The 24653-nt window shown below is 41.6% G+C and overlaps 1 protein-coding gene across 2 annotated transcripts; it reads left to right on the forward strand.

Annotated features, from left to right (window-relative positions):
• The first annotated feature begins 528 nt into the window (after positions 1–528).
• On the forward strand, positions 529–17700 carry NRSN1 (neurensin 1). Of its 2 annotated transcripts, none has more exons than XM_047797105.1 (3): positions 529–560; positions 6135–6332; positions 16118–17700. In XM_047797105.1, exons 2-3 carry the CDS (start codon positions 6144–6146, stop codon positions 16514–16516), a joined length of 588 nt encoding a protein of 195 aa, XP_047653061.1. In that variant the 5' UTR covers positions 529–560; positions 6135–6143; the 3' UTR covers positions 16517–17700. The 2 variants fall into 2 exon arrangements, with proteins under 2 accessions (XP_047653061.1, XP_047653060.1); XM_047797104.1 differs by lacking the exon at positions 529–560 and adding an exon at positions 4537–4598.
• The last annotated feature ends 6953 nt before the right edge of the window (positions 17701–24653 follow it).

Raw genomic sequence — 24653 nt, forward strand, 5'->3', positions numbered from 1 at the left:
CTCCCATGAGAGTCCATTAAAAAGTTGTGAAATAGGAGTTACCATTGTGGCTCAGTGGAAATGAACCTGACGAGTATCCATGAGGATGTGGTTTCGATCCCTGGCCATGTCAAAGGACTTGTTCATGAGCAGAGAGAGTTTTTTTCTCCGTGGGTTAAGTATATGGCATTGCCACGAGCTGTGGTGTAGGTCTCAGATGCGGCTTGGTTGCTGTGGCGTAGGCTGGCAGCTGTAGCTCCAGTTTGACCCCTGGCCCTGGCAACTTCCATATGCTGCAGGTGTGGCCCTAAAAAAAAAAAAAAAAAAAAGGTTTTAAAATATGTTATACTTTTATAAAAAAAGAAAAAAAACTCTCTCTGCTCTTGAACAAGTCCTTTGACAATATTTTTGTCAATGTTAAATGATTCTTTACAAATTCTAAGCATGACTTACAAAATTTAGACTTTTATGCGGATCACATTCTGCAGAGATTTTTATTCTTAAGTAGGTTTCAAGAATGAGCCATTAAAAGGAAAGGTCAAAGAGTAAACAACAAGAAGAGGAAGCAGAGGACTGCAAAGGTAAGACTCACACCTTGTCACATGTACAGTCATAAGCACCTTGTGGTCTGCACATCGATAAAGAGATTTAAAGAGAGTATTTGCTCTTTTCTCCTCTCATTTTGGTTTTGGACTTTACAATACCTTACTTAAAAATATATCTCAAAGGGGTAAAGTAATAAGATACCTGCACATCATTACCTCCCCTTTTAAAAATTATAAAAGTGCCTGCATATCCACTGACTTAGAATAAAAATTCACAACGGAGAACCACAGTCTCTACCACTGTACCAGGACAATGAAATATCTCTGAAATGATCCGTTGGAAGAAACACATTTTCAAGTTTTAAGGCCATGCTTATATAATTCCAGAATGCCTGATTTAAAAGTGAAAAAGCTGTTAGCAGGCTTTCATGCCTTCCTGCATCCGCTCTGAGTCTGATTGTTCTAAGTGAATTGACCTTTTGGCGTGGTGTTGGATGAATGGTCTAAATCAGTTATGTGCCTATACCTTGCGGCACTGGCCCTGTGGAAACGTGGCTCTAATGGGAACTTCACTCTCATTATCTCAGAATGATTTTATGGGAGAGAAAAGCACTATGAAAAATGGAATGATCTTTCAGAGAGAATAAACAGAACAGGGCCTGTGCCTGGCCTCACAGCTGACTCACACATAGAGCCATGGGAAAACACTCATCCTTTTTGTGCCTCAATTTTCTGCCTCTCTTCTCTCAAGGAGACCGCGAAGACAAATAATATAAACTCCGTGGTGCTCTTTGAGTTTCATGAGGCATAAAGCCTTTTTTCTGTTTTCATGGCTATGAACATTTTTCAAGTAAAATAAAAAGCAACTGCTTCTGTTAGACTGAAATGTAAAGTTCCAACATACTGATACTCTAGTGTAATGGTACACATAGAGCTCATGGTACTACATGCATGGGTTTGTTTTCTGAATAGAGTAATTGTTCAAGGAATTCTCAGCATTTGTACTTTTTTCTGCTGCAGTCACCTTGTTTTGGTGCTCATTTTGTTACACTTAACTGCTTCAGAAGTGTTTCTTCTTCTAACCCAAGAGTCAATGGAGAGAAAAATGTGTGCCCGCTCATCTTTGTGACCACCATCTCACATTATCTGGCACATAACGAGTGCTTTAAAAACACGAGAGGAAAGGGAGAATGAAAAAATCAAGGACCGCTCAGGCCATTATTCACACTAATGCATGCAGCATGCTGTGCCAAGAAATTTCAGTGGAAAAGGGGACAGAAAATGCCCCTTCCTTGATGAAGTTTACATTTGATCATGCACACATCTGTCAGACCATCAAATAAACCACCTAACAGAGGACCAGGTAGTAATAAGTGCTGTGAAGAGAAAGAAACCTAGACAAGGGAATAGAAAGTGACAGAGGGCTGATATTTCTTATGCTCATTGTAGAAAACCTCTTAGAGTTTGGTAAGGGAGTAAAGGTACGATTTCTTTCTCTCCATGAGGCCCTGGGATATAATAAGTGTGCTGTGTGGCTGAGAATTGAATATCCATTCAATGTATAATTGTGCATGCAGTTAAGATAGATACCATAGAAAAATAACAAAAGAAAACCATAGATGGATCCTCACTTATTGACACCTAGAATGTCCTTCGGCAAGAATGAAAACATTTCCCCATTCCTAGATGACCAAGTTACCAGCCACTGATTCTGCTTGTGCTCCATCATGATGGCCTTGCTGGCAGTGAGGATGCAACAGCTCCACAAGCGTGTTTACAAATGAATACTCATTTAAATACAATCCTGGAGAATGTTTTTACCCACCTCCCCCCATGCAAGCACTTCCTGGGATATGGAGGCTTTCTCTTAAGAAAGGAGCCTGTTCAGGATCCATCACTTAATAGGAGTCATAGATTTAACATTACCATTTTATGCTGCTGCTACAACATCTTTTGAAACTCAAGCACCAGAATTCTCATGAAACTTTATTCATTAAATAAATGCAGAGGGAAGCTAAAATGCCTTTCTTTGCATGTACCTTCCCTTTCTTCGCAACCCTAGATTACCGTAAAATCATTGCCCGGTTTTTAAAGTGACTCTATGTAATGACCTTATATATCTTCTTTATGATACTGGAGGTGTCAGTCAACCAAGTAGATTCCAAAAAACGGTCACATTCTCTATATTGGGATCAAAAGTTACTGACTTTGCTATGAGGAAGGTAACGCTGTTGAGATTTTAGAGGTGCAGAATTTCTACTCTAACATGTTATATTGTAAAATCCAGCAAATGAACCGTCTCCTCTAAGAGTGAATCTCAACAAAGACTATGGAAAGATGTATAAAACCTCTGACACCCACAGGGACTACTCTTTTAGGCAACATACACTATCCGGAAGTAACTTATTAAACAAATAGACAACACAGAACCTTCAGTCTACTAAATACCAGGTAACCCACCTAACTAGTAGCTTATATGCTCCTTTAAATTGAAGCTTCATGGATACTGTAATAAAGCAATCTGACAATCATTATGAGTGTGGGATGAGATGGGAAATCACTAAACCCAGTTGTTTATCCAACAAAAACAACTGACTCATTCTGTAAATTCATGGCCGAAGACTCCTAAAAAAACTATGTCTGCAAGGAATTAGAGGTTATCTAGTCCAAGCATCTTATTTTAAGGAAAATGAAACCATAGCCCATAGAGGTTTCTGAGCTTGCCTAAGAAATCAAAACCCCTAAGTTGTGGATCAAGAAGTGGCATTAGAGTCTGTTTCCTGCCCTATGTGGTTATCACAGCACAGGCCATGTTCTTACACTTTGCATGTCTGGAGGACAGAATAAGGCTCACTGAGATTTCTTTTCTAAAATGTTATGTAACATCACTAAATAACCATTCTGACTTAGAGTAGAGCCTTACATCATTCAGGCTCAAAGACATTTTTTTTTTGGCTTTTTTTGTTGTTGTTGTTGTTGTTGTTGTTGCTATTTCTTGGGCCGCTCCCACGGCATATGGAGGTTCCCAGGCTAGGGGTTGAATCGGAGCTGTAGCCACCGGCCTACGCCAGAGCCACAGCAACGCGGGATCCGAGCTGCGTCTGCAACCTACACCACAGATCACGGCAACGCCGGATCGTTAACCCACTGAGCAAGGGCAGGGACCGAACCCGCAACCTCATGGTTCCTAGTCGGATTCGTTAACCACTGCGCCACGACGGGAACTCCCAAAGACATTTTTTTAATGACATTTTCTATTTCTTTTATGATCTTACCCATATTGTGTTCAACAAAGTGGGACTACTGAGTTTCATGCTATAAAGCAGAAACATTTAACCTAGTGCAAATGGTACAGGAAATGACTACAATATGTCACATGGTCCTGCCCTGCATCAAAGCTAAATCCTGAGAAAGAACAACTTCAGCATCTCAGAAAGAAAACTCCTACTGTTGCTATGAGGGATTTTTTTTTTTTACTCCTATCATATCTATTTTTGTCCTTTTTTCATGGTAAAGTCTCCAATGCATTATAGAAAAATCTGAACATATATATTTGTATGAGTTGGTTATGATTATGCAAGTATATGATTCAGTCCATACTCCTGCTTACTGTATTGTTGTCTTTTACCTGCTCCCTGACTCATGGTATAACTTTTAACAGATTTTTCTATTCCTTAGTTTCTTCAATGACAAAGCAGACTTAGTAATGCTAATCCCATCTCCCCTTGACTGAAATTTTATTAGAATATCTTAAAAGAAAGTGCCCTTAAAATGATTCCACTAGTAATAGGTACTTATTCATCATCTTTGCTGTATAAGAATTAAATAAAAGATACTCAAGAGTTCATCCTAGCATTTAAAATATGAAAAGTAGGTTAATGAAAGAATTTGGTCCAGCAGACTTTGCTGCTCTAATCAGGCAAAGTACCTTCTGAAACCTTGATATTTATGAAATAGTATCTTGAAGTGTTAAAAAGCAAAAATACAAAAAAAAAAATTTCTTCCCTGCTCTCTCCTCCTGAATGATTTCTTTAGATGGTAGCTGGACCTGAAACAGGAAGAGGTCACTGGGAGGTAAGCACTAAATGTAACAGGGACCAACACTTAAAAAGATGATGTTTTGGTCACCTCACTAACACCTGTTTGCAGCATTTTTCTAAGATCAGGGCTGTAGCTTCCATTTTGATACATTTTCTAACAAAAACCCATTCCTGCCCACTGAGAGCACACATGTAGGAGATATTCTTATGGGTTTACTTTGTGACCATGGGACAGTGAATCCCTGGGTTCAACTTTGATTTTAGCCCCAGGATTCTATCCAACCAAACCAAGTGGCCACACAGGAACACTTGGTAGAATTTTAATTTTTCCTTATAGAGAAACATCACTACTTGGTTTCTTGACAAGTAATTGGAAACACTTAATATGTCTTCTCACCACCTGGATTATAGCATAGGCCCTGAGAGAACCTGGTTCAGTCGAAAAATAACCTTCCATCTAGTTCCTTGCTTTGGTACATTGAGACAGAGAAAACTGTCTAGAGTTTGAAACTATGTCCACACAGGGAAAACCATCTAAAGGATAAGTGAAAAATCTAAAAATGTACTTCACACTTCCAGCTACCTATTTATCTGCTTATAGGGGGATCAGAAAAAAGCAAATAACAAACAGAACTACTGAAAATTCTCTTACCAAAATTTCTCTACCTTAACAATTCCTTTTTTCCCCATGAATTAATAACCAAGTGCCTCTCTCTAAGGTCAAGTGAGGCTGAAATTTCCATCTTAAGAAGGCAAGTCCCAAACAACCCACCCAGAGCTTTGTCTGATTAAATAAGTCTCTCAATTCTAATTTATAGTAGACATTTAATGGAAACTAGTAAAAGGCTAGGTATACCCTCTGCATTATGCTCTACCATCCCATTTGGACAGGTGTATCCACAAATAATGCCCAAAATATCAGGAGTTAGAGGTAGGGTAAATTATTGGTCAAGGCATTTGTGATTAGTAAAGCATGAAGCTGACGTTGCTCAGCAGCTTTTTAAATACAACTTGGCAATCGTTAGAGCAGGATACATGAAATCTGATGGCGAAATTTCAGATCGCTACATAACATCATGTAGGTTCCACAAGGGACCATGGTTAAACATCAGAGAGGACAGTCCAAGACAAATTCCATCCATAGCCAGTGAGAGTGCCGGCCTAATTCTTTAACATGGAAGTGTAAAGACCACTGGATTCTAAGGGAGTAAAGATTTCTTGTCAAGACATTGAAAATCTCAGCTTCTTTGTTGCCATTTCTCATGTGCTTCCTGCTTAAATGTTTGTATCATTTAAGTAAGCTGCTTAAATGTTTGCATCATTTAAGTAAGCTGTCTCATTTCGTTCATGGAGAACCAGTTGTAGTCATTGAGGGTTTGGGATAATTTTGCACTTGGTAGAGAAGAGCGGCTTATCAGAAAGACAGGTGTTTAAAAGTGTCTCTTCTCTCCAGAAAAGACCATTGTTCAAATAGGCTGACATTATTCTGCATGGTTCTTACTCTTCATGTGCCTTTTGATCCTGAGCCCAGAGCTCATAGGGCTGATGCCTGTGGGTATTGTCATTCCAGCTGGGAAGGATGAGTTCCTGCAGCAACATCTGTGGGTCCAAGCAGGCACAGGCTGCCACTGAGGGCGGGTACCAGCGCTATGGAGTCCGGTCCTACCTGCACCAGTTTTATGAGGACTGTACCACCTCAATCTGGGAGTATGAGGATGATTTCCAGATCCAGAGATCACCTAACAGGTGGAGCTCAGTATTCTGGAAGGTAAGTAAAGAGCACGTGTCTAACTCAGGAAATGGAGAAATCATTGGCTTTGGTTAATAACTTAACTGTTGAGAACTGAGAGGCCTGGAACTCTGCATGTGCCTCCATCTCGGTGACACCAAGTACAGTCTTCTTCCCTTAGGAGACTATAAACTTTGGCCTGAAGAAAGCCTCTAAACACAGCACAATTGTTGATTTGTAGGTTAAACGTAAATCAGTATAATTGTCATCATTATTATTTTTGCTACTGTTATTAATGTCCCACTAAATTCACCAATATGGAGCCATCTAAAGGGAAAACATGCTTTAAGCCTCCTTTCAGGTTTGGTAGATGTCATTTGAAAAATTACAGTAATTATTTGATAAACATTTAGCCAGACTCATCCTGAAAAATTACAGTACTTATTAAAAGAAATAGCTGAGTATCTACCACTATCCTATCACGGCAAGCTACTGGAGACTTAATAGTTGGGGATCTAAGAGAGATCACGCTGAGACATTATACAGTCAATCAGCTCTGTCTCTACCAGATATGCGGTCATGAGGCTCTCTGAGCTTCAGCTTCCTCAAGTGGAAGGAGCATCGCTAGACAGTATGTTCAGTCCTTCAGGAGATGAGTGAGCACCTATTCCATTCCAAGAAGTTGCAAAGTACTGGAGATTAAAGTGGTAAACGGGAGAAGAAAAAGTCCTGCCCTCATGGAATTTACAATCTGTCATAGGAAACAGACTACAAACAAATACCCCACACAATAGTGGCAAGTGCTAGATGAGAAATCAATCAGTAAGAGGACAGGGAGGGATGGAGAACTAGTATGTGGATATGCTGCTGATCATAGAAAGCCTTTCGGAGGCAATGACCTTTGAGCAAATACCAGGATAAGCTGAAGGAATAGACCATAAAGTTATCTAGGTGAACGTCATCCTAGGCTGGGAAAATAGCAAGTGCAAAAGCTCTGAAATGGGAACAAGTTTGGTGTGTTTGAAAAATAGCAAGAGATCCAGTCTGGTTACAGTGGAATGAGATGGGAGAACAAAGAACAGATGACAGATTCAGAAAAATAACAGGACACAGGCATTTTGTGTAGAGCCTTGTAGATGACAGTGAGGACTTCGGCTTTTACCTCGAGAGAAGCCCCCCCCCCCCCCGAACATTTCAAGCAGATGCATGACATAATCTAACCAATGTCTTAACAAGATCATTCTGACTACAGTGCAGAAAATAGATTATACAAAGATAAGGGTAAAAGCACCTGGATTATTAAGAGGCTATTAAAGTACCCAGGCAAGACATAATGGTAGCTGAGATTAGGGTGGTGTCAGTGGAGATGGTGAGAAGTAGTCAGATTCAGCATCAAGTTTGAAGGCCAAGCTGTCAGGACATGCTGGCAAATTAGACAGGAGAGAAAGAAGAGTCAAGCATGACTCTAAGACTTGCAGTCTGAGCTCTTTTTAGTGAATGATATTGTCTACAATTTCCTGGGATGGAGAACACCAGGGCAGCAGTGGGGTGGGTGAAGAATCAAGAGTTTGATTTTGGCACTGCTACAGTAGCCATGCCTTTGAAGCATGCAAGTGGAGATCAGTAGCAGCAATTTAAATATACCACTTTTCTTTTCTTTCTTTTTTTTTTGTCTTTTTGCCTTTTCTTTAGCTGCCCCCGCAGTATATGGAGGTTCCCAGGCTAGGGGTCGAATCGGAGCTGTAGCCACCAGCCTACTCCAGAGCCACAGCAACGCGGGATCCGAACCGCGTCTGCAACCCACACCGCAGCTCACGGCAACGCCAGATCCTTAACCCACTGAGCAAGGGAAGGGATCGAACCCGCAACCTCATGGTTCCTAGTTGGATTCGTTAACCACTGTGCCACGACAGGAACTCCAAATATACCACTCTTCAGCTCATCACTTGGAAGTTACTGACAAATAGATTGTGTATAAGGCACTAGACTAGATAACTATCCCTGAAGGAAGAGAGTATAGAGTGAAAGAAAAGACATTGGGATATTCCAACATTTAGAAATCAAGGAAAAGGACACGGATGTTGGGAGGGATATTGAGAAGGTGCAACTTTAGATAATGCCGTAGATTCCTTCCAGGTCTAATATTCTGTTTTGGAGGTTTCCAATCACCCCCTTCTTTCTCCCAAAAGATCCCATTGACATAAACTTACAATTTATGGGCAAGAGAGTTTAAGAAGAGGGAATGCAGCATAATGATGATTTTGAGCATGGACTCTATCCTCATATGACATGAGTTCAAATTCACCTCTTCCATTTAAGAGCTCTGTAACTATGGCCATTTAATTGACTTTAATGACCCTCTAATGGTGATCCTTATAGCACCTACCACATAAAATTATAAGAAGTCATATTTACCAAGAGCTTAAAACAATGTTTCATAGGTACTTACTAAGCATTTAATGTATTATTTCCTATTACCAGATGTCATATGGAACACTGAGTTCTGAAATAGAAATAAAAACTAAAATCTAGTTAACAAATAAAACATTGCATAATATAGTTGTTACCATGGGTTACCCAAAAACTGTGTTGATTCAAAATCTTCTAATGTCAGGTACTCTGTATTATAACTGGTCAAGCCCACATTCTTATTCTGTACAATGTCACCGCTGATGAATCTGCACTAGCCTGGACCAGCAAAATACATAGCCAAGCTTGGCACATCTTGTATTTACCCAGATAAGTGGGTGGTTGCTTCTCTATGTGTCAAAAAACAAATATTTGCCTGACGGATCTGTTGTGCCAAGAGCCTAAAATGCCACTGACATACAGAATGTTATAAATGCTCATGTGGTTTGAAAGCACTAGGGGTCATATGATTTGGGAAGCTAGGTGTAAATCCGTCAAATAAAACATGGGTATGAATTTAAAATAAAGAACTCTCAGTATATTACCAATCCCAGAATTCACAGTTCAGATCTTCTTCCTTCTATTTTACACAAACAAAATCCAAAAGTATTTTTTCCCTGTTACGCTAGACCCACTTCAGAGAATGAAAACAGGCTAAATGGAGATTATATTCCAGCAAAATCCAAATCCTAGACTCACATCCTAATCATAAAACACTAGACTGGGCATTCGGAAGCCTACAGTCAACCTGAAAAATCAAAGGATTCACTGTCTGAGAGATCTCACCTTTACCTAGGGAAGAAACCAGCTGCTCTTGGGTTTCCTCCTGGGAAATACAGGTGAGTTCATGCCAGTGACTGTATGAAGTGCCTTTTTTCAATATAGAGAAAGGCACCAATTATGTACATTCCTATTATGATTTTTCAATGTGTTTCCTTTTATTTCAAACTGCATCTCATAAGTGGTTCAAGATGTGGGCTCCCCCTTCCCCCTCTTCCACTCCAGTGTTGCTCAGGTCACGGGGGTCTCTCACTGGTGGCCACACTCATAGAGTCTCAGCAGGACTCTGCCACTAAGCCAGCTCCTTAGCGGTGGGCAGCGTGGAGGAGCTTAATGAGAAGGGAGATGGGAATCAAATGGGCCTGAGTTAGGATCTTTGCTCTACCAACGGGACCTACATAACACTGATCTCGCAATGCTGTTCCTTCTTTCTACAAATGTTTTTATGCCCGCTGTGCATAAGACTGTGGTGGGGTCTGGGATTCAGTTTTGGATACGACACTGTTCTTCACCTGTGAATGAGATGTAGCCTTGACCTGATGGAGCTCACAGTCAAATAGGGAAGCCAGATGTGTGCACAGATTGTTACAATCCAAGGTGATAAACACTCCTGTAAGAGTCATCCCAGGACTTACTGGGAGAACAGGGTTTGGGGGCAGGGAAGACCTGATGCAGCCTGGGGAGGGAGTTACTGCACAGAAGAGCTCACAGGAACAGGGCATCCACATAGAAAGAGAAGATCGCAAAAGCCGAGTCACGAGATAAGATGGCACGCTCAGGAGATGGCAGACATTTCAGGGTGGCTGGGGTGAAAATTTAGAGTTGGAGGATGAGGTCAAGAGATGAACTCGGGAAGGTATACAAGGGCCGGGTGACAGAAGACTGAAAGGCTGTGAAGTAGAAATGTCTCCAGAACCATCCAGCTTGATTGAATACAGTGAAAGGGCAGGATAATAATAAGGCTGGGCTTTCTTGGGAAGGTTGTGTCTCAACCAGGTGGAAACTGCTCCCCCCCCGCCCCCACACACAATTTTATACATATTCTCTGTGCCTCACAGGTTCTGGATTACTGCATGGTTGCCTCCACCACTACGAATTTACCTGGTGCCTGCAACTGCTGCCATCTGCAAAAATCTATGTGCCATGGTCCTACCTACCCCCTGCCACCCACAGTCTTTGCCCAAGTATGGAACATGCTGTGGTGGAATTTTTCTTTCTCATCCTTGCACTTGACCTTGACTAAGTCTGTTGCCACTTGATCGTACAGCAAATAGCCAAAGTACCACAGATATAAACTAATGAGAGCAGTCTTTGCACCCCAATGATTCTTTCCTCTCCCCCAGGGTTATCCTTCCTTCTAACCCTCTCCTCAGTGCATATTAGAAACCTCCCAAAGGCTGTTCATCAGTGATGGGCAAGTACAAGGCAAGACCACTTCCTCTGTAGACTTACTAAAAGTGACCCTGGCCCCCCTCTTTTCTATCAAGACCCTCCTATCTGTCCCAATGTCTGTAGTTTCCCCCTAAGTTAGAGTTTTGACTTACATCTTGGATGTCTCGTCAAAGTTTTGCTAAATATTAAGGAGTTGGTTTTATTCTAGAAATGAGAGGAGCTAAGGATGCCCCTTAAGAGGAGAAACCATGTGGTATTAATTTTTAAAAAAAACATTTCTTAGGTGGCACTTGAAGGATGGACAAAGAAGAATGAAACTAGCAATGGAGACCATCAGAATGCTGTTGCAATGATCTGGGCAATATTTAACAATGTTTCATAGCTGTGGTAATGGAGAGGAGAAGCTAGATTCAAGAGAATTTTATAAGGTAGAATCCATAAGATTTAATTATTCATTGACTATGAACATGAGGAAGGACTCAGCCAGTGGGCGGATGGCAGGAACCCAGAGAAATTGGGAAGGAACATCGTTTTGAATACCTGGGGTTTGGGGAGCCCTTGGGACATTTTTGTGTAGATCTTCTTATTGGCTGTGAGAGCTATGGGGCTGACAGTAGAGCCCCAGAGAGAAATCTAGGCTGGAGTTGGAGATTTGGTAATCATTTGTAAGGTGGAAGCTGGGACTTGGCCACACATGAATCTAGAGAGAACAGATTGAGTAAGGAATGTGAGTCAGTGCTAGAACCCTAGGGAACACCAACAACTTAAGAGTGTCTGGCAAAACAGGGCGAGAGAAAGTTGTTAGGGACATAAGATGTAGACGCAGGAGAGAGTTGTGTCAGGGATAATAACTGGTGAGGGTTTTAAGAAAGCGTAAGTGCTTAAAATCAACAACCGCAGACTCTTCAAATGAGGAAAGAAAAGAAAAATTGGATTTGATGATTAGAAGGTCATCAGTTTCCTCAGAGAGAAGTTTCCGTAAAATGGTGGAGGACAAAACTTGGCTACCAAGTTTAGGAATGAGTCCAAGCAATAGCTGGGGGGACACTGGGCTCTAGAATACGTTTTTTTGTTGTTGTTTTTTGGTGTTTTTTTGGATCCACTTGAAGCATGGATAAGTTCCCAGGCCAGGGATCAAACCCGCGCCATAGCAGTAACAATGCTGGATCCTTAACCTGCTGCCACCAAGTCACCAGGGATCGCCTCAAATAGCTTTTGAAGACAGAAGCAACTGTATGTGCTCCCAGGCTGGAGGAACTGAGCCTCTGTAAGGTAGAGGAGCTGATGCAGAATCTTCCTCCCCAGGTGAAGGAGTGCTGTGCAGACTGTACAGGTGAGGCGTGTGAAGGGAGGACCTAGATCCTAGCCTGGCAGGGTCACTGCTTTGTAAACTCAGTGTCCCCAACAGGTCAGGACAGATGAGTTAGAATCTGCCATCACTCTGGCAGATGACACCACTCAGAGTTCAGGTCAGCAGCAGCCCTAATGGCTGATGAAGAAGAAAAAAAGCTGGTGTTCACCCTTGCCACACTTCTGAATTTTACCTCTCACCCAGATGGCTTCTTTCACATGTAGCTCCATCCAGAAATACACACACACACACACACACACACAGCTCTTCCCTGCCATGCTAGTTCTTGCTTCCAGCAGTCATTACTGCCTCCTCTCTGCCAGAACAGCTGTGTTGCTCCCGCTGCCAGCTCTGTCGTCATGTTCCGATCTCATCAACTCACCCAGATACAACCAAGGGGAAAATAACAGCAGTTTCTGGCTCATAGCCCCCAGCAGCAGAAGGTCTGCAATCCAAGTTCTCCTCCATGTCCAGTCCTCCTTCCCAGCAGCAGAGGCTAGGCTTTCCCTCATCCTCCTCACAATTAAGAGACTCACCAGAAATTACAGCACAAAAACTGCCCTTGCTGCTTTTTTTTAAGGTTTGTTTGTCAGACCCTGGAGAGGTCCTTCTCTCTCTCACCATTGGTGTTGATCTAACCACAGCACCAGGCCTGCAGAGGGTGGGAGAGGGTTATCCAGCAGCATTGCAATTCTTTTGCATGGCTCTAAACAGAACTGGTTTACTCTCTTAGAACCTTTTAAAAACTCTCTGCGGTGCATTCCTTAGACTCTATTTAATAGAACCCCTTTATCTCTCAGACCTGGGACCACTTCAACTTAAAACTGTGTCCAGAGATAATTTTTATGATGCTGTATGGCCTTCCTCCCTCAATTTCTATTCCATTCAAAACTCCATGAATTATTACCAACTTAATCCATGATACTAGGATTGAGCTGATGTATCCCTTCTCACTCCTATTACCCTCTCAGGGAAATATTCCCAGCATTGCTCCTTCACGCCTACATCCTAAGCCCTCCCTGATGTGTTTGAACAGGTTTTAGAGAACCTCAGACTTGCGTTGATGGCATCTTCAGAATTGGGGATTCCATAATCTTCATTACCTCACGCTCTCACCACCCCCACAGATGGCAGACCTCTCTCTGATACTCTGATATAGCAGGGAAAAAGGAGAAGGCTCAAGGAGGCCAGTCTCCTTCCAGTTCTAGAAGGGAGCAGGAGTTCTGCCATCTGCAAGGCATGGTTTGCCTTTTAGCTTCTGAATGATATTTCAAGAGTGGATTTGCCTCCATAAAGCTCTGCTCAGTTGAGGAGCAGGCTGCTCTGACAGTCCATCACCCAGCTCTGGATTCAGCAGCCTGGTAGTTTAAGTCAGTCTGTCAGGAATATTCATTGGGCCCAAGTCTGCTGTGAGAGCTAAGGAGAGACAAGGCAGAAATAGAAGATCCGGCACCCTGGCCTGGAGTTGCTCTTTAAGAACCTTAGAAGCTAAGATGGATACATTGCTGCTGCCCTCGATTTTTGAGAATCAGTGACAGTTCTTGAGAGGGGAGGTAGTTTAATGACATATGAAGCATGTCACCATGGATGACATTTAAGTTAATTTCATTGGTACATTTGGAATTTTCCAACATGAGTCATTTTTTTAAATGTTATGAATAGTGGTTAGTTTTTGAAGATGAATTTATTAGCCACCATCCTTAGAAAATGTAGAAAACCATCCAAAGTGTGATATTTTATAACTCAATTTCTTCCGAAGTACTTATCTCTCATGTAGAATCGTTTCTATTTTTTTCCACCAAAGACGTTCTACCAACTCTTTGTTTTTCAGTTTCTTTACAATATTACGTAGTGGAAAATTTTTCACACATGGTGAGTAAAACTCTATTGTAATTTTAAAAAATATTAGAAGGTAATGTTACAAAATAGTAATTGGTGAATGAATATTCATAGGAGAGTGAAAATGAGGAATGGGGCTTAGAAGTCTTATAGCCTGGGTTAGAGCCCAGGCATACCACCTGCTTAACTGAGGGACCTGAAGCTTCAACCCTAAAAACCTCAGATTCTTATAGGTGAAATGGGGATAAAAATATCCACAACTCACAAGATGCTGGTGAGGATTAAGACTATTTCTGAGTCATAATAGATGCTGAGTAACACTAGTTCTCTTTCCCCCTTTGTTAGAGTGATGGGTTTGCTAATGAGGTGTATTACCATAAAACATAACAAATAAATTAGATAAATATACTTTAGATGTTCAAGATTAAATGGTGTTAGGCATTTATTTTTCCACCCTTGCTACTCTAACTAAAAGCAATTAGGAACGGAGGGAATGAAAAATGTATTTAAAAAATAAGCTTTATTAGCTATACTTTATTCCAAGTACTAAGCAGTGGTTGCAATGCTCTTGCCAACATAGCATATTTTACAAGAGGCGCATTTCCAAATAATAATAGCTACTTATTACAGTGTATGACTTAGCAAGGCACAGGGCTGAGTGCTTTCATGTGTGGTCTCATTTAGTCTTCACAGCTCTATGAGGTAGGTACTATTATCATTTATCATTTTATAAATGGGAAAATTAATAAGAGCATTTCAGTAATTCCCTTCAATGATTCACGTACTAGTTGGCAATGCTAAAATCCAAGCCTGAGTCTGTTCATCCCAAACCTCTGGCCTTAAACCACCAAACGGTATATTACTTTCCAATCTTCAGTGGGTTAACATTTTATTAGAAATTGAGCTAATGCAGTGTCATCTATACATGTTGCTCTTACCATTTCTCAACATCTGTACAAGGAAAGCCAAAATCACTAGATGTTAGAGGAGAAAGAGCACTGGCCCAAGGGTCAGATCTGTGGCTTCTAGCCCATCCTCTTCTACTTGCTAGCCATCCACTCCTGGGTCAGTGATCTTCCCTCCCTGAAGCTCCATTTCCTTGCCTATAAACTGGTAATGATGGTTTCTTCTCCACTTACTGGGGAAAGGGGTGACTAGTTACACAGACTAATGGCCTCCAGACAAAATCACCAAGAACTTCTCTCTTTGTTAAATGAGTTGAGTGTATACATCGCAGCAAGAGAGAATGACAACACAGGGGCTCCTGGGCATTTTAATAAGAGAGTGAGAGGAAAGATTATTATGGGTTGTGGGCTTTGGTTGGGTGATTTGCCAGGAGAGGGGAGGCATTCCACAGGAGGCAGAGTTGACTCTGCATTATCAGGGACAATCCAACTCTATGATTGGGTATCTTAATAAATCTTATCTATATGGAGAGCAGACTAGAGTGAGACTAAAGCTGTAACTGGTGAAGAAACAGCAGTCATGTATAAGAGGTGGGCAGGAAGGGTAGTGCTTGGTATTTTGTGGTTTGTACAATGACCTTGTTTCTGTCTGCACTTAGACAAAGTTATGAAGTGGTCTTGGTCTGTCTCACTTCGTCACGGGCACAGAATGATCTTGTCTGATGTTGAGGTTCTGCAAGATTGATTGTACCCGCAGAACAACATGGCGCCAATGTGGGGCCCAGGCCAGCTTCTGACACCATCAAGGCCTGGTGAATAGGGTGAGGCCAGCTCCTGGGTATCAGGGCTGCTCTTCTCTTGCTCAAGACCAAACAAGACAACCTCAGCCAAGGCGGGGAGGGGGGCGTCTGTCAATTGCAAAACACTGGACAGGCAGCTCAAAGGAAAAAATCCAGACAGTGCTAAAGCTCCTGGGTGGCATCAAAATCAGAAAGGTCCTTCTTTCACCTTCTTTAACCAGAAAATTATGTAAGCTTCTCATACAACTTGTGCGTAGATTGGGAAAAGTCTCAAGAAACAAGACAAGCCCTGCTCCAGAGGGCTGGAATACCCAATTTACTCTCCTATTTTGTTGTGTCTTTCTCTAGGTCGGACTCATCTCGGGCACAGTCTTTGTGATTCTCGGATTGACTGTTCTGGCAGTGGGCTTTCTTGTGCCCCCCAAAATTGAAGCCTTTGGCGAAGCCAATTTCGTGGTAGTGGACACGCACGCTGTCCAGTTTAATGGAGCCCTTGACATGTGCAAGCTGGCAGGTGCCGTTCTCTTCTGCATTGGGGGCATGTCCATGGCAGGGTGCCTGCTGATGTCAGTGTTTGCCAGAAGCTACTCCAAAGAAGAGAAAATCCTTCAGCAAAAGTTTAAAGAGCGAATTGCAGACATCAAGGCCCACCCCCAGCCCATTACGAGAGCTCCAGGCCCAGGGGAAACAAAGATACCAGTCACTTTGTCCAGGGTTCAAAATGTTCAGCCTGTATCAGCCACCTGAAATGTTTTCCACCCCAGCCTCCCCCTCTCCTCCTAATGTTACAAGGTGTTACGAGGGAGCAGGCCAGTTCAGGAGACGATGAGCATTTGATGTTGACCTGCCCCACCTAGGGTTGTGCTCTGCTACGGGCAGCATGGGAAGTGAGCTCACACTCATTCCCTTCAGTGGCCCTGGGGACAGTTGATGCCATGTGTCAGCCTGTCACCTCTGGAACTCCTCTCTCATATATTGTGACTTTGTGTCATTTTCCATGTTACTGGAAAGCGCTGAACAGTTTAGACCAGCCTACCGATGGCTAATGTGGTCCGTCTTACTTTCCAATGTTGGTTCTTCTAATCTTTCCTGTGTGGTGCTGCCTTCCTTTCCTTGTCTCACTACATGTAAGATACTGTTGTGTGTGTCCACAGAAAAATCACGTTCCCTGATTTTGACTCAGACATTGGTCTTTTAACCATAACTTGAGGTTCTTGAGATCAAACACGTACCTATCGGGATTCTCCACCAATCTTTTTGTTGTTGTTTTCTCCAGTTTTTCCTTCCACTTAAAAAGCTAAAATTGACAACTGGAGAATCTTGGGAAAGAAACTAGTATTAAGAGAATCTATTTATGTAGTGTCCAAGAGCACTGAGTTAGAAGCCAAGAAATTTGAGTTCCTATTAATAACCAGCTATGTGATTTTGGGGAAAGCGCTTCACCTCTCCAGGCCTCAGTTTCCCCGTCTGTAGCTGGGGCTCCTGGTCTGTGATGTCGGAGCTTCCTTTTTTGCCGCGTGTCCTCGTGTTTCCACGACGAAGGATGTTTACGGTGTTCTTTGTGGCTCTCGCCACAGTGGGATTCTTCCAGAAGGTCGCCAAGTCAGCAGCCCCCATGCCATCTACTCTTAAATCTCCAACCCCAGCAGTTTACACAATGCCGTCCTATTTTTTATAAAGGCAAAATAAGCCATCCGCAGATAAGGAACCCCTGAGTAAATGATAACTTTTAAAAGGGTCTTCATTCTCCAAGAAGATGTTTTCTTCTCCAGTAAAATGTACCTCTCATCCCTTTGCACTTTTATTTAATCTGTGGATTTCAGCTAGACTGAGGAAAGTGGAACACATGACCTTGGTATCCTCTCAGAATCTGTGCCACCTTCCAGGGTTTTTTTTTCCCCTTCCTTCACTGGATAAATAAAATATGTGAACGAGCAGAACCTGAATTGCATTGTCATTCCTTTGGTGTGGCTGTTTTCTCTCCTACATATAATTTTCCATCCTGAGGCTGAGGGAGTTCTGCTGGTCCCCAGGCGAAACCGAAGAATAAATGAAGCAATTAGTGCTTTTGTGCACAGGCTTTGTTTTGCATCATCCGGCATAAAACTCGGGCACATCGGCATCCTTAACAAGGATTGTTGGCCAGGTTTGGGTGAGATTGTTCTAGTTTCCTCGGGTTCTTACCTTCCTGTGGAAATGCCATTTTACTTTTGTTCTTTGAAGCCTTATTCAAGCCCCCAAGCACCTGTTCAAGGCAACACCATGTTGGCATCTGTGTTGTGTTCCAAGGAAACTTAGAGGATGAGACTTGACATTTAAAGACCTCCAGAATGGAAAATAATGACTGTAGGGCTTGGGAATTTTTAGGTCCAGGCATGAAAACAGTCATTAAAAAATAAGGAAAAAAAAAAAAAAGCAGTTCTGTTTCTCAGAGACCTCAAAGGAGCCAAGATGAATGAAGTAGGAGTTGATTCTGAAGGAGCGATTCGACCATTCAGCATGCCCAGTCTTCCTAGAGCTGCCCAAATTTTGTGGAGATAGGTATTTAGAAGGCCCCTCCCTCCCAGCCTGCAGAGCACGAATTTAGGGATAACAGGAAAGCTGAATGGGCTGAATGGTATTAGGAAATACAGCTTTGGCCACATGTACTCAGAGGGTGGGAAGCAGCAGACATTACAAAGCCATGTTCAGGCCAGTCTAGGCAGACATCAGGTTATGGCAAACCCAACAGTCCTAGAGCCTTGGTCTCAGCCTGCTTGCTGCCACTGAACCAGTCTGTCAGTACCAAAATTTAGGAAGCAAAGTAAAACCACATCCCTAGAGCTGGGAGAGAGGTGGGACAGAAGTTGGTGAGACTGCAACGGGCGAAATCTGGAAATGAGTTCTGGCCTAGAGAGCATGTAAACAGAGGCACGTGGAGCCAGTAGAAACCTTACGTGATGCAGGACCAACCCAGGCAGAAAACCCCACCCCCACCACACGTCAGCATGGATCTAGCAACCTCTCTTTGCTTGGCTACTTCTGGTAACTGAAGCCCCCCTTCCCTTGGGCAAGCTGCTACATCTTATGATGGCTCTAGACAGTTAGAAAGCTTATCCTCATGTCTTGCCCCAAATCTGCCTTTCTGGCCTTCCACATCTTGGGCCAAATTCTATAATTCAAATTTACCTACAAGTGAACCCCTTGTACAAAGGACCATCTAACCTCTACCCCCAGCTATGAATGTTCATTCACTTCTTTTCTATCCTGTGACCACGTTGTCTTCTTCAGGGAGACATTTTGATAAATTCCCAGTGTTCTCGATTTGTCCATCTATCAAATGGAGTCCCTAGAAGTTTCCAATTTTCTCTAGGTTACAGAGTCTTTGTCTTGCTTAGTGTGTAAAACTGATGACAAGAGATTGTGTAAGCAGCAACTCCGTACTCTTCCAAGGCCTCCTGTGATCTGGTCTTGCTCCTTCCCAGCTTTATTCTGGCACACACCCCAGGACCCTGCATGCTCGCTGTACTCCACTGCTCTCCTCTCTAAATGTGCCTGCACTTTCATGCCACCGTGCCTTCACTCGCCATGCTTGTTTTACCTGCTCTGACTGTCTGCCCATTCTCTGGCTGCTGAACTCTTCATTCAAGGATGTATCAAGAGCCTTGTGGCTGCCTGATGGGAGGGGGAGGGAGTGGGAGGGATCGGGAGCTTGGGCTTATCAGACACAACTTAGAATGGATTTACAAGGAGATCCTGCTGAATAGCATTGAAAACTTTGTCTAGATACTCATGTTGCAACAGAAGAAAGGGTGGGGGAAAAATATAATTGTAATGTATACATGTAAGGATAACCTGACCCCCTTGCTGTACAGTGGGAAAATAAAAAATAAAAAAAAAAAAGAAAAACTATGAAAAAACAAAAAACCCCAAGAAAACAAACAAACAAACAAAAAGAAGCAATCATGATAAGAATAAGAACTAATATGTACAGAACCTGTTGAAGCATTTTGTTTATAGTAATTCATCTAATTCTAGCAAAACCCCTGTGAGGTTGTGGCTATTATCATGTGCCCAAAGGGAGGATAACTTGACCAAGGAAAACTACTAAGTGACAGAGGCGGGATTCAAATCTAAGCAGCCTGGCTCCAGAGGCTGCAGGCTGCACTTTCATCCAACATGCTCTTATGCCTCTAGAAATGTCACTGTCTCTCTGCAGTTTTTCCTTGCTCGCTCGCTCTCTCCCCCCCCCAACCCACAGTTCTCTCTCTCTCTCCCCGTAATGTCTCTTCCTCAAGTGCCAGCATTTTGCACAAACACTTCTATCACAGCAATTTGTTTACATAACTGTTTCTTCCATTAAAAGAGTCTCTTCAATTAAGTGGTGCTGGGTGAACTGGACAGTTACATGTAAAAGAATGAAATTAGAACATTCTCTAACACTATACACAAAAATGAACTCAAAATGGATTAAAGACTGAAATGTAAGGCCAAATACTGTAAAATTTCTAGAGGAAAATGTAGGCAGAAAACTCTTTGATATCAACCACAACAATATCTTTTCTGATCCACCTCCTAGAGTAATAAAAATAAAAACAAAAATAAACAAATGGGACCGAATTAAACGTTTTTTCATGGGAAAGGAAACCCTATTAAGCAACAAGACAACCCACAGAAGGGAAGAATATCTTTTCAAACGAAGATACCAACAAGGGATTAATTTCCAAAATATAAATCATTTCATGCAGCTTTACATCAAAAAAACAACCAATGAAAAAATGACCAAAAGATCTAAAAAAGTCTACAAACAATAAAGAAAAGGGAACCCTCCTACAGTGTTGGTTAGAATGTAAATTGGTACAACCAGTATGGAAAAAAGTATGGAACCTCCTCAAACTGAATAGAAGAGTCCCTGTCATGGCGCAGTGGAAACGAATCTGACTAGGAACCATGAGGTTGCAGGTTCGATCCCTGGCTTTGCTCAGTGGGTTAAGGATCCGGCATTGCCACGAGCTGTGGTGTAGGTCGCAGACGCAGCTTGGATCTGGCATTAGTGTGGCTGTGGTGTAGGCCGGTGGCTACAGCTCCGATTCAACCCCTAGCCTGGGAACCTCCATATGCTGTGGGTGCGGTCCCCAAAATACAAAAGACATAAAAAACAAAACAAAACAAAACTGAATAGAACTACTGTATGACCAAGCAACTTTACTCCTGAGCATATATCCAGAGGAAATTGTAATTTGAAAAGATACAAGCACTCCACTATTCATTGCAGCACTATTTGCAATAGCCATGCCAAGTAAATAACCTAAACGTCTGTCCGTCAACAGAGGAATGGATAAAGAAGATGTAGTATATATATGCAGTGTAATATTACTCAGCCATAAAAGTAATGAAATAATGCCATTCTCAGCAACATGGATGGACCTAGAGATTATATCATACTAAACGAAGTAAGCCAGACAAAGACAAATAGCATATGATACCACTCATATGTGGCATCTAATAAAAATGATATGAAAGAGCATTTTACAAAACAGAAACACACTTAGGGACTTCAAAATCAAACTTATGGTTACCAAAGGGGAAATACGGCAGGGAAGGATAAATTACATTGGGATTAATGTATACACACTACCATATAGAAATTAGATAAGTAACAAGGACCTACTGTACAGCACAGGGAAATCTACTCAATATTCTGTAATTACCTACATGGGAAAAGAATCTGAAAAAGAATATATGTATAACTGATTCACTTTCCTGTAATAATACAACATTGTAAGTCAACTATACCCCAATAAATTTTTTTTAAGAAAGAAAATTAAACACATTTATACATGAAAAAAAAAAAAGGCTAGACTATCAGCTGCTGGGTGCAGAGAGCATAAAGAGTGGTGAACCCTCAGAAGTGAATATATAAAAGCTATGTGCTATTATATGGTTATTTAAAACAATTATTGCATTTTTACTTAGAGCCAGGCACTGTGTTGGCACCACAGAAAAAAAAAAAAAAGATAATTAACATGGGCACTAAAGTGTTTGCATATCTAAGTTGTGTGTGTGTGTGTATACATGCATGTATGGGGGGTAAAAACAAGTTTTTGGAGAAGAATATAGATTTGGGTACCCCCAGGCAAAGCTCTCCTCAACCTATCATTTGGGCTGGGGAGAGCCTGGCCTAATGACCAGCTGCCCATTTCTCTATGTAAAAGCAAAACTCTCCAGCCAACCAGTTCTGCTCCTGCACAGTAAGTTGTCTCCTGCAGTCCTGAATAAACAACCAACTCCTCATCCTTAAATATCAAAGTAAAATCAGCATCATTAGACATCCAAGGAGAAAGCAGCACCTTGAAGGAGCATAGAAGCAGCAAATAATAGACTTCATGGGAAACACAGGCTATTTCAGAAATCACAGAACTCTATAAAAATCTAATTAGTCTTCAAGAAGAAATTGCATCAGTAAGATAATGAGAATACTATGAAAAGGAACATCAAATAGTTTAAAAATAACAAATGAATAAAAGCATAAGTTGAAAGTGGTGTTCAAAAAGTAAAATCTCCCTCTCTCGTTTAAATTTTTTTTTTAAATGAGACGAAAGGTAAAAAACATAGAAAGTTAAAGAGAAGAAATTTTAAACAAAATAGTAGAAGAAGATTTTTTCTTAAGAATGCATAAATCCTCATATTGGAAGTGCCTAATGAAGATTCAGCAATGTGAATGGTTAAAAAAAAAAAGTCAGGCACGTTTTTGTGATATTTTATGAGACTGATGCGCTGCCTACTGCGCTAAGGAGGCAGATACATTTTTGTGATATTTTAGGATAAAAAGAATCCGAGAAACTTCCAGAGAGAACAACCAATACCTACAAAACAATAAAAATCAGGCTGGGAAAAGTAAAAGGACTGTGATTTTATGCAACAGATGGTAAGGCGACTTTTAGTCTATGGAAGATATTTACTCTTATCAGGAACAAATGAAAAGCAATAGAAACTCCAAAAAGAAAAAAATTTAATGTCCAAAGCCAAAATAAGGCAAACTGTTTTACTTGTTTTCAACTTTCAGAATCAAAACTATAGACAAAAGAAAAGTCTAAATTATAACTATGAAATAGACTGCCTGTGTGATAGGTCTGATGCTGTTAAAATAAAAGTAAAGCCAGGAAAAACTGAAAAGCACAAAGGACAGACAAGAAGAGATAATGGTAGGAATACTAATACCCTCCCCTAATTTAGTGGGAAGGCAAGAGTAACCGTTGAATATTTTTTGGAAAGAAACAATGGCCTAAGTTGATAATATGCAGTTATAAAGATAACCCAACCAAAAAAATGAAACACAGACATGGGAAAGAGATGAAATGAAATACAGAGAAAGGAAATTAAACCCTCATCTTTCATTAATCATTACTGCCTCCGTTAATAAATCAAGATATTATAAACAGGTATATTATTTAGGGTTATGGAAGAAGGCACTAGAAGGATTTTTAAACAGGAAATATTAAAAAAAAGGTTGCCTCTGGGAAAGGTTGGGGAAAACCAGGGCAAGGTTGGACTGTATTCACTCACATAATGAAGATAAGACAGAAGCAGTTCCTGCCACTTGGCTTTGATGTAGACTGGAAGCAAAACACGGTTGTGTTAGATGCTACAAAAAAAGAGCATCGAGGGATCTTGTTTAAACAAGGGGACTTATCCTAGATTAAGCTTCTGGGAAGGCCTCCCTGAGGGAATGATATTAAATCTGTGTCTTGAAGTATAAACATCATTTTATAGAGCCTAGGAACCCTAGGCTCGGAGAGATGAAGTCATTCACCCAAGAACATGCAGCCAGGAAGAGCCCAAACTAGCATTCACACCCAGAGATCAACTCAAAGGTCTCTGTCCCTATAAACAGACTCTTCTGGAAGGGATGAGAACGTAGGTGCATCTTGTCTCTGTTCACAATGTCCCAGATTAAACACGTCCTTTATCATAGAGCTCTGCATGCACGTCAATGGCGCATACAATCAATAATGGGCAGGAAATATCACATACAATAATGGGCTGGAAATTTCACATATGTATGTTCCCATTACATGGGAATTTAGTCTAAACTGGTGCAAGTAATAACAAAGGCAAGACTCTTCCTGAACTCAAGTGCTAAATTCACCAAAAAAATCAGTCCAGATTGCCCTTTCAGTTTTCCCAGAAACTTAATACAGAGCAAATCTGCTCATCTGTGAGCTCCTTGAGGTCAATACTTTGTCTTGTATTTTTCCCTGTTAGCACAATGTCTGACTTCCAGTAGAAACCCAATACATGTTTTGCTGAATTGTTCTTAAACCCAAGCTCCTGACAACCTCCACCTCTCCAGACAGCCTTGATAAGAATCCTATTTCCCTCACACACTGTCATCTATCCTAAAATGCATTTGCTGGAACTCATAGACAGCATTACTGCCCCCAAACCCACGGGAGCCTTATGCATTTTTAACTGTGCAAGCACAGCCCAACGCCTAATGCAGGGAGGCGGCAGAGCCTAGAGGCTCTGGAGGTTCTAGACACAGGCTCTGGAGTCAGACCCCATCAAAGCTTGGCCCCATCACTCTGCAGACTACACAACTTTGACCAAACCACTAGGACTCTCTGTGCCTGTTTTCTCCACCATCAGGAATGATAATAAGAACGCATCTACTAGGGTTGCTGTTGAGGATGAGTTAGTGCAGCTAAGTAACTCTGAGCAATGACTTTACAGAGCTGGCAAGGGGTGTGACTCATTTTTAAAAATGCACCAGTTAAGGCTCCAACAGAAGGCACGAGACTCCCACTTGCCTGTGAGAACATTTGCCAACCCCCCTCCAGTCACCCATACTGCCAGTCGGAAGTAATTTGGAACCCACCAGACAGGGCACTGACCTTTTCAACAT

The sequence above is a fragment of the Phacochoerus africanus genome, chromosome 9, assembly GCF_016906955.1.
Source record: "Phacochoerus africanus isolate WHEZ1 chromosome 9, ROS_Pafr_v1, whole genome shotgun sequence".
NCBI classification, from domain to species: domain Eukaryota; kingdom Metazoa; phylum Chordata; class Mammalia; order Artiodactyla; family Suidae; genus Phacochoerus; species Phacochoerus africanus.